Genomic DNA, 9662 nt, shown 5'->3' on the forward strand with positions numbered 1-9662 from the left:
AGCCGGGCGGTGGTGGCGCACGCCTTTAATCCCAGCACTCGGGAGGCAGAGGCAGGCGGATCTCTGTGAGTTCGAGACCAGCCTGGTCCACACCAGCCCCAGCCTTTAAAGGTCAGCTTCAGCCCTCATCACCACTTCAGTCTCTTCCTGCCCACCTGGAGACAAGCTGGTCCAGAGGGTGGGGACATTTGTACTTTCCCCACTACACAATTTTATACATAGTAATCTAACAAGTCAAACAAAAGGAGTTAGGTGGTCAGATCTCCCCTGAAACCACCCCGTTGGTTACCCAGGCACCAGATGAGGAAGGCCCAGGGATGGTTCCCACTTGCTCCTAACATGCCATCTCAGCTTTAAACACACACACACACACACACACACAAGATACCTTAACACTGACATAGTCAGCAGCGCTGATTTTGTCTGTGCAGATGGGAGCCACTGGGACATAACCCCGGAGCTGGGACCCAGGGGCCACGAGGAAGGGCAGTGCATACATTCCACTTAAGGATGGACTGATCACAACTGGGGGTCCCAGCTCCAAGGCATCCACCACAGCTGCTAGAAAGCTGCCAGGGGCCAATTCCCCGATAGGGGCAGGGGCTGCTGCTTCTTTGGAATGGCCAAGACCTGCAGGGATTCAGGTGTAGGAGAGACAAGGGCAATGAATGAAAAGGATCCCTTCTTCCATCATGTGCTTTTAGGTCGATCTCTGGGTGCCCAGGTTCGTGTAACGCCAGTGGGCTGCATTCATTCATATCCACAGCCCAGTGTATTATATTTGTAGCAAGAATGGGACATTTCTTTCTATGTTTGCATTCATACTAACAATGTCCTGGAAAGGGGCTAGCTCTGTGTCCCAGGTCTCCATTTACTATAAAGATGACCATAGGTCAGGCCTCTCAGCCCTCTTCAGCTGCCCAGTTTCCCCTCTCTGTTGAAAAGGGATAAGGAACGTCCCTGCCATTTAAACTTGTGAAAATTAATTAACTGTTGGAAGGCACCTAGCCCTCCCCGAGGATCGAACCTGAGACAAATGCTTCTCCACTGGGACCTGCCAGTCAGTCCCCACCTTTAACAACATTAGCTGTAGACCTTTACCCTGAAGCTCAGCCCAACCCTCTGTTGGAAGCAATCCTGGCCAGACTGGAGATCTGCCCTTGAAACCTGAAACCATATCAGCCATCAGCCCTAGCCCGTGAGGGGATTAGATCCTCCAGATAACTATGCCTCCAATTCCTCACTAGACATTAAGATGGGCAGGGCCTGGTGATCCAGGTTGTGACAGGCAATCTGGAAGCTATTCCTGCCTTCTGCAGTGCCCAAGGACTCTGCTTGCATGTAAGTGACCAGGTCCTTAGCCATCCATCAGGGCCTGCCTCGCTTCCCAAGGCTCTGGAGGACTTACTGATAATGCTTCCAGCAGCCTGTGCACCCGTTACTAGCCCTCAAGTATTAGCCAATACATTCACACCGAGAACCTCATCCTGTGCTCACTAGGGATAGTCACCAGCAGGAGTGTGGTACCTTTCACTACAGATGAGGGAAGTGAAGCCCAGAAACATTGAGGCACAGGTTCGGTAACAGTGAGAAGCAACTGGGCAGTGTATCGACCCTACTAAAGCAAGATTAGACAAAGGTTCAAAGGTCCATGCGCTGTGTGCCTAGTCAAGTTCAGGGCCCTGCCTAGCTAAATCCTTCCATTTCTCCGTCCTTAAGTTTTCCCCAACCCTGGCCCAGGAGCCTACCCCCAGAAGTACCTGGTAGGTCAATGGCCACAGCCCTGTAGCCAGCCTCAGCCAGCCTACGCAGAGTACCCAGGTTCTGCCAGGTCTCAGAGGAGAAGCGGATACCATGCAACAGCAGCACAGAGAAGCGAGCAGCCTGTCCACTGCCAGGCCGAGCCTCTCTGAAGAAGAGGCCCTGGCCTTGCACCTGGATGGTGCCCTCATGCTGGTCCACACTGGCCATGCTCGATGGTGATGTGCCTGCAGTTCAAAGCCAGGCTGATGAGCAGTGGGTGAAACAGCACCCTGCCTAGGAGACAGCAGGGAGCAGTTAGGTGACTACCAGGTCTCTAGGAGCTGAATTAAGGTCAGGAAAAGCAGCTACTATTTCTGCCTCTCCCACTCCGTTATTCGATATTGGGCTTCAACTGAGTGAACAATGGCAGAATTAGGAATGTCACTTAAGAATTTGAGACAAGCTGTCAGACAATGGTGGCACACGCTTTTAATCCCAGCACCTGGGAAACAGAGGCAGCAAATTTCTGGGAGTTCCAGGACAGGTAGGGCTACACAGTGAAACCCTGTCTCAACCCCCACCCCAATAATAAATAAATAAATATTAAGAAAAACTAGTCAGGTGGTGGTAACACATGCCTTTAATCCCAGCACTCGGGAGGCAGAGGCAAGTGGATCTCTGTGAGTTCGAGGCCAGCAGAGCTAACTCCAAGACAGCTAGAGCTGTTACACAGAGAAGCCCTGTCTCGAAAAACAAAAACAAACAAACAAACAAACAAAAAAGCCTATATGAACTGGGTAGTGGTGGCCCAAGCCTTTAGTCCCAGCACTCAGGAGCAGAGGCAGGCAAATCTCAAAGCCACCCTGGTCTATAGTGAGTTCCAGGATACACAGGGCTACACAGAGAAACCGTGTCTCAGGGGAAAAAGAGAAAGAAAGGAAAGAAGAAGGAAGGAAGAAAGTTTTGTGTGGTGACACACACTTTTAATCCCAGTAATTGGGAGGCAGAGAGGTGAGTGGATCTCTATGACTTCTAGGCCAGCCTGATCTACAAAGCGAGTTCCAGGCCAGCCAGTGCCGTTACACAAAAGAAACTCTGTTCTGAAAAACCAAAAGAAAAAAAGAAAAAGAAAAGCTATGCATCTGGGTGGGTCACACCAGCAGTTGAGAATCTGCTGGTAGGAAAAACTGGTATTTCCTATTGTATTGGAACATGTATGGAACTATTCAATACTAGTTCATAGACAGTGGATAGGATTAAATGAAGCTATGCATTTTAAAAAAAATCCTTGATACATGTCTGGCACATAGTAAGTGCTCAATCGAGGTTAAACACTATCTTGATCAGCACCATCTAGCCTAGCACTATCGTAGAGTGGGTGGGCTGACAATAAATACAGGTAGGAGTGAGACCAAGTTTGTTTGGGATGAAGGCCCATTTTCCAGAGACAGAAACACATGCACCAGTCGGCAAAGACTTTGGAAGTTTCTGACTGCCAGGGACGCGGGGTTCTCAGCGCGCTGGCAGCTGGAGCCCAACCGGTTGACGCTGCGGTCACCCGCGGTCTGTCTGTCCACAGCACCCCACAATTCCGGATCCCTGGGTCTGTCTGAAGGAAGCACGGGAAGGAGGGGCAGCCCAGAGAGAGGTGACCTGGAGAGCCGAGATGAGAAGACTTGGGGCAGGTGGGTTCTGAGTGAAGACGCAAAGAAAGAGTCGAGAGCGCAGAGTGGTACCTGGGAATCTGCGTGGTCTTCGGCAGGAGAATGGCGAGTGCTGTTGGCGGGTGGGGAGAGAAGTAGGAGAGGGGTAGGGCAGGAGGTGGAGACTGACCTGAGGGTTCGGGGCGCCCTCTTTCGGTCACAAACTACCACTAGATTCGTCTGCACCTTAACCCTTCGTTCTTCTCCCACCTAACCTGTTTCCCCGCCCCAACCCCCATGTCCCCCAAGAGCCAGGCTGAAGGTCTTGAAATTCTCAGCTATCTGCCCCACACGGAAGTGGCCTGCTATGAGGGGGAAAGCTATTTCTGGTATCCCTGCTGTCCGCCCCCCTAAACCGCCCTCACCCCGAGTCAGGACAATCCAGGACGAGCTGTGCACCTGTCATGAAGCTGACATCCTACATATCAGAGTGTAAGGCTCTGCCAAAGTTCAGCCAGGTGGCATGGCAGTCTTTTCCGAGCTTGTAGAATGATTAATGCTATTCTGGTTAATGTCAGCCTTGGCAAAGAACAACAAATAGTGAACCTTTTGCACCCTTCATGGCGTCTCTGCCCCGAGGCCTGGTTGTAACACAGAAGCCTGAACGTGGGGCAGACCAGATGTTGATCACAGGCTGCCAACCAATAGTTGGTGTCCTGAGCAGACCGGGAGCTCAGAGGCCCCACTAAAGCTCTGACCCGGCAGGGGAATGGGGCGAGTCAAGAAAGTGTTTAGGCGGAAGCCTGGAGCTGCCGCATGGCAATAACATCATCTGGCATTTACACTAGGAGACCTCGGTGCCAGGAGGCCTCGGTGTTCCGAGTGACCTGTCCTTACATCCTATGACATCCCCATGCGGTGGGTCCTTTCCTAAACCTCATTTTGCAAACAAAACTATTTTAAAAATGAAGAAGCGGGTGGCTCTCCACAGACTCTCAAACCTCAAGCCCTTCCTTAACAATTCCTAAAATCTGGGCCCGGAGAGGCGGGTCTCGGGGCCTCGGGGCACCGCCCCAAGTCTTCCTTGGGTAATCAGGCAAGGCCTGCAGCTGCTTACTGCGCAAGCGCTCAGGGGCGTAGTCCGACTCTGACCCACTGGTTACCAAGGCGGAGGCAGTGCCGCACTCCCCAGGCCGTTTGACTGTTGGCTCAGCCTCGGCCCCGCCCCGCCTCGTCACCGTCACCGTCACTCCTGTTAGCGCGGTGAGTGTCTCCCGGGAAGGCGGCCCGCTTGTTGTCCGGGGATCGCCGTCCTTGTCCCCACCGCTTGGGGCAGAGTCCATTGGAAGGTGCAAGCGCTGGGCAACACGTGTGCAGTGTTCCTGCGCTGTGCGCGCGCGAGTGTCTGCGTGTGTTCTTGACCGTCTGGGTTTAAGTGTTTCTCTTCTCCTTTGCCGAGGGTTGGGTGGGGTGGGGGTGGGGTGTTCACTGGTCTGAATGCTTGCTTGTATGCTTTTTTGTATTTATCTCTGCATCTGACTGCGTATTTCTGAAGGTTTATGTGTGTCCCTCTGCTGGCGCATTTCTTCCCATGCCTGTCCCCTCTCCCCCCTTGCCAGGTAGCTTGTTTTTCCCTGGGTCTTTGGGAACACGGAGGAGGTCAGAGAACAACTTGCTTGCGTCTGTTCATCTTTCAGCGTGTGAGTTCCAGGGATTGTCAGGCTTGGCATCAAGTGCCTTTACCCACTGAGTCCCTTATTTATTTTAGTTCATGGTCTCACTACATTGCCCAGGTAGGTCTTGACCATCCAGTACTCCTGAGTTTGGGCACTTGTTTCTGTCTTTGTTGTTATCATTGTTGCTGTTTTTTTGTTTTGGGTTTTTGTTGTTCTTTGTGACAGGGTCTTGAGCTCTCAAAACAAGCCCTAGCTCTCAAATTTGCCTGGATCCCTCTCCTTGAGTGCTGCACTCTGAGCCTGGGACTGTATGTTTATGTGTGGTTTAAAGGTTGGGTGTGATTTTGTGTTTGAATACTATGAGGAGGGTATGCATATGGTGCTGTGGGTGTTTGGTTTTGTTTATTTGTTTGCTTTGAGACTGTCTTGCCAAACAGCCCAGCTGACCTCTACTTATAATCCTCCTGCCTCGGTCTCTCTAGCTTCCGTGCCTGTGTATGGGTTGTTTTTTGTTTTGTTTTGTTTTTCTTTTTTGAAAGGGTGTCTCTAGCTGATCTGGAACTCCGTATGTAAACAAGGCTGGCCTCAAACTCACAGAGATCCTCCTGCCTCTGTTTCCTGAGTGCTGGGATTAAAGCCATAGGTCACCAGGCCTGTCTTATATATGGTTTTGAAATACATGTGTTGGTCTCTCTGCCTTCCTGCTAACTGGCTGTTGTGTGGCAAAACTTTTCCTGGGGAGAAAACATGCTTGTCTACTCAGCCCAGGTGGGGAGCCATGACAGACTCACTGAGCCAATGACTTTTATTGGGGTTACTTAACAGAAATATGGATAAGGGCTTATTTACAGAAAGCCCACCCTAGTATGGGTGACAGTTCACAAAAACTGGGAAACATTTGGAACACCCTGCACAGCCTGTAGGCTTCTCAACAGGATGGAGCGGGTCCTTTCCAGGCAGTTCACCTGAGCTCTAAAGAGTCTTCTTGGCAGCTTAGCATTGTTTGGTCTGAGAAAGAGTTTCACCCTTTATTGTCTACTCAAGTAGGGAGGGGCCTAGTGAATCTGGTCAGTTTCAGGGAGTTCTTTTTTGCCTCCCTGCTTAAGGAGCTCCACTGCAGTTTTGGCCTCTGAGGGGACTGTTAACACAGCAGTTGCATGTGTGTGCCAATGTGTGTGCAGAGGCTGCTGTACATTTTCAGAATAGCTTCCCTTTTCTAAAGGGTATTATGTATACAATGTTCTGCCAGCACACCAGAAGAGGGCACCAGATCTCATTATTATATGGTTGTGAACCACTGGGAATTGAACTCATGACCTCTTGAAGAGCAGTCAGTGCTCTTAACCTCTGAGCCATCTCTCCAGCCCCCAGGGATTAGCTTCTTGAAGTTTGTGGAAGAAAGACTCTTGTGTCTGTGTGAGTGTGTGTAAATATCTGTGTATTCTAGTATCTAGAGCAAGCAGTTTGTTTACTTTCCTCCCTTCCCCCACCTGTGGAGCAATCTGCATCAGAACCCCTACATTGTCTAGTCTTGGGCACCCTGGGTTGCCATGGCAACAAATAAAACCCCAACCCCTTCACCCTGAAAAGAAGCACAGGTTTGCCCCTGGTGGACCACTAAGAGAGGGCCTTCACAGATGCTCCGCCTCGTGGGAACCTGAGCTAAAGCTACGTTGGAGGCAGACATCCTTGGCTGCTCCAGGTTAGGAAGAAGAGTGTGCTCTTTCTCCGCCTGGCTCCTGACTTCCCATCAGCACTGAAGGATCTGCTGTTGCCCCCACACTGCCTGACTTTGGAGCTAGAGAGTGAGATCTTCAGAAGAGTCCTCCAGAGTCAGCAGAGGTGGGTGTGGCGCAGTGCGGGCCATAGCTCTGCTCCTAGGCCTACCACAGACTGCATTTACACTTAGTAAAAATACATCCAGAGCCAGGCGGTGGTGGTGCATGCCTTTAGTGACATCACTTGGGAGGAAGATACAAGTGAATCTCTTAAGTTCAAGACCAGTCAGGTCTACAGAGTGAGTTTCAGGACAGCCAGGGCTAAAAGAAACTCTGTCCCAGAAGAAAAAACAAAACAAAAAAGAAAAAAATGAGTTCAGAGTCCCAGAAACAAGACAAGCATGTTCATCTTAGGCCCAATAAACGATGACGGGGACATCCCATCCCCACCTGCTTAGGTGGAGTGTATTATGTAAACTGCACAAGAAACTTGGGCAGGTGCCAGGAGGAGCTTATCCCAAGTTACCAAAATCAACTAGTAATAGAGGGGCATTCTAAAACAAGACCACCTGCCTGCCCTGCTTGAGGTCCCCTCCGGGCTAACAAAGACACCGTACTGGAGGAGTTCATGAAGCAGGTCATTTGGCAGAAGTGGGGTGGAAGCTGGTCCTTTTCTAGGCCAGCTACACTCCTTCTAGCCCCCAATGTCTCAGACCTCAGCATTATCCCCAACTTTCTCTGCGAAGTGATCCATAATGGCTGGTGTGACCCTGAACTATCCGCTCCCATTGTGCAGGCATTCTGTTTTTAGCAGTTTTCTATCATTTCCGGGCATGCGCTCAGTGGTCTCTCTGTGCTCGTTGGCCCTCAGCAGCCTCTGCTCCTCCATCCACCACTGTGTCTCCAGTTCATCCATCTCCTGCCAGTGCTGTGTTTTCTTCCAGAACACATATGGCCTGGTATTTTGGAAACTGGCCCCAGGCCCCATGTCTCTTCTGCTGCGGTGAGAATTTCCCCTGTGAGCCTAGATTCCTTTGTGCCAAAGAACTATAGTCATATCTGCTCCCTGTGTTTTCTTGGGGCCTCTGAGTGCTGGGTATAGAAAGTCAAGCATGGAGGCCACAGCCAGAAGAGCTGTGTAGTTCCCACAGCGATGGTGGTGGCCATTAAACATGCCTGTGCCAAAGTCAGGCGGTGGTGGTGCACACCTTTAATCCCAGCACTTGGGAAGCAGAGGCAGGTGGATCTCTGTGAGTTCAAGACCAGCTTGGTCTACAAGAACAAATTCCAGGACAGGCTCCAAAGCTACAGAGAAACCCTGTCTTGAAAAGCAATAAAAACAAAAACAAACAAACCAATCATGCTTGTGCCAGAAGGCCATCTCATGCACTTCTCCACAGAGTGGAGTGTGCCAGGCCTTTGCCCTGGCCTGAGCAGTAGCTGGGTATGAGCTATTCTTCCAGATCAAGAAAGGGAGGAGGGCTAAAGGTCTTCCTCAGCCTGTCTCTTCTCTTTTCTCCTCTAGGCTGTGTGATACAGGCCTTCATGAGCCGGTACCAGGCAGCCCTGCTGGGTCTAGGCCTGCTGCTTATGCTTCTCCTGTATGTGGGGCTGCCTGGCCCCTCTGAGAAGACTTCCCAGCTCTGGAGAGGCCCCAATGTCACAGTCCTGGCTGGTCTCACCCGAGGCAACCCTCAAATCTTTTACCGGGAGGCACTGCCTATCCAGCAGGCACACAGGTGAGTACCCAAGGGTTTAATGGAGGGACCCCAGCCCAACCCGTGGGGCTCAGGAACCTGGAGGGCAGTGAAAGATGCCTGCCCAGGTCCCATGCCTCATCTTCCCCCATATGTCTGCAGGGCAGAAGTCGTGTTTCTCCATGGAAAGGCATTTAATTCCCACACATGGGAGCAGCTGGGCACGCTGCAGCTGTTGTCCAAGAGGGGCTACCGGGCTGTGGCCATTGACCTTCCAGGTGAGTACCCCCACATCCAAGCTTAGAGGAAGCAGGCTGCAGCAGGAACAAAGGCGCAGTCACCAGAAGGGAGGAGCATTGGACGGGTAGCAGAGCCCAAGGTAAAGCAGGGGCGTGTGGGCCCCGTGTCTGGACAAACAAGTCGGAGGTCACAAGAAGCCACCACAATAAGACCCTGTTTTTATTCCCTGCCTTGAAAACTGCAGTGTGCGTTATTGTATGGCACAGAGGAAACAGAAAGGTGATTTGTTCATAAGCAACCGCTGGGAGGATTTTTGTGCTTTTTGTGATTATGTAATTTTCGTGGCTTTCGGGGGGGGGGGGCACAGCTGCAGAAGTGCATATATAACCCCTGAGAGAGAGTTGCTTCTCTTCTTCTAGCCTGTGGGTTCCAGGGATCTGTCAGGCTCCACAGCAAGCCCCTCTACCCACTCACTGAGACCTCACCACACTCTCCTTGTTTCATTTTGTTTTGAACTGTACCCATGGACTGGGCTATACTCCGGGTTTATTGTTGTTTCCAGTACTGTGGATTGAACTCAGGGCCTCGAGAATACTAGGCAGGCGCTCAACCACTAAGCTACACTTCCAGCCCCATGCTGTCATTCTTCTAATTAAAAATGAAAGTGGGGGTAGGAGGTGGCCCAGGGATGAGAGAGATGACTCAGCAGTTGAGTATGTGCTGTTCTTGCCGAGGACTTGACTCTGTTTCCTAATACCCAATCCAGGCAGCTCACAACAACCTGTAGCTCCAGCTCCAGGGGATGCAGTGCCCTCTTCTGGACTCTGAGGGAACTTGAACTCATGTGCACAAACCTACATTCAGAGAAACACATATAAATTAAAAATAAAATCAATATTATTTTGGGTTTTTTTTGGTTTTTTGTTTGTTTGTTTTTTTTTTTTT

The 9662-nt window shown here is 50.9% G+C and overlaps 2 protein-coding genes across 11 annotated transcripts in view; one reads left to right on the forward strand and one right to left on the reverse strand.

Moving 5' to 3' along the window:
- Positions 1 to 36: 36 nt before the first annotated feature.
- Abhd14b (abhydrolase domain containing 14B) lies at positions 37 to 3529 on the reverse strand. 2 transcript variants are annotated; one of them, XM_026789938.1, is made up of 3 exons: positions 3480 to 3529; positions 1761 to 1988; positions 37 to 630 (listed from the first exon to the last, which is right to left on the reverse strand). In XM_026789938.1, the coding sequence occupies exons 2-3, from the start codon at positions 1969 to 1971 to the stop codon at positions 335 to 337; spliced, it is 507 nt and encodes a 168-aa protein (XP_026645739.1). In that variant the 5' UTR covers positions 1972 to 1988; positions 3480 to 3529; the 3' UTR covers positions 37 to 334. The 2 variants fall into 2 exon arrangements, with proteins under 2 accessions (XP_026645739.1, XP_026645738.1); XM_026789937.1 differs by having other exon boundaries at positions 1761 to 2037.
- The window catches only part of Abhd14a (abhydrolase domain containing 14A), a 10398-nt gene continuing 3741 nt past the window's right edge, over positions 3006 to 9662 (forward strand). Inside the window, exons 1-5 of one of the 9 annotated variants that reach the window (XM_026789934.1) lie at positions 4664 to 4735; positions 5006 to 5179; positions 6653 to 6904; positions 8306 to 8519; positions 8640 to 8755. In XM_026789934.1, coding sequence (XP_026645735.1) covers positions 8326 to 8519; positions 8640 to 8755 — 310 coding nt within the window. In that variant the 5' untranslated portion in view covers positions 4664 to 4735; positions 5006 to 5179; positions 6653 to 6904; positions 8306 to 8325. The other 8 variants (XM_013354226.2, XM_026789936.1, XM_013354228.2 and 5 more) reach the window with 8 other exon arrangements.

The sequence above is a fragment of the Microtus ochrogaster genome, unplaced genomic scaffold, assembly GCF_000317375.1.
Source record: "Microtus ochrogaster isolate Prairie Vole_2 unplaced genomic scaffold, MicOch1.0 UNK33, whole genome shotgun sequence".
Classification (NCBI taxonomy): domain Eukaryota; kingdom Metazoa; phylum Chordata; class Mammalia; order Rodentia; family Cricetidae; genus Microtus; species Microtus ochrogaster.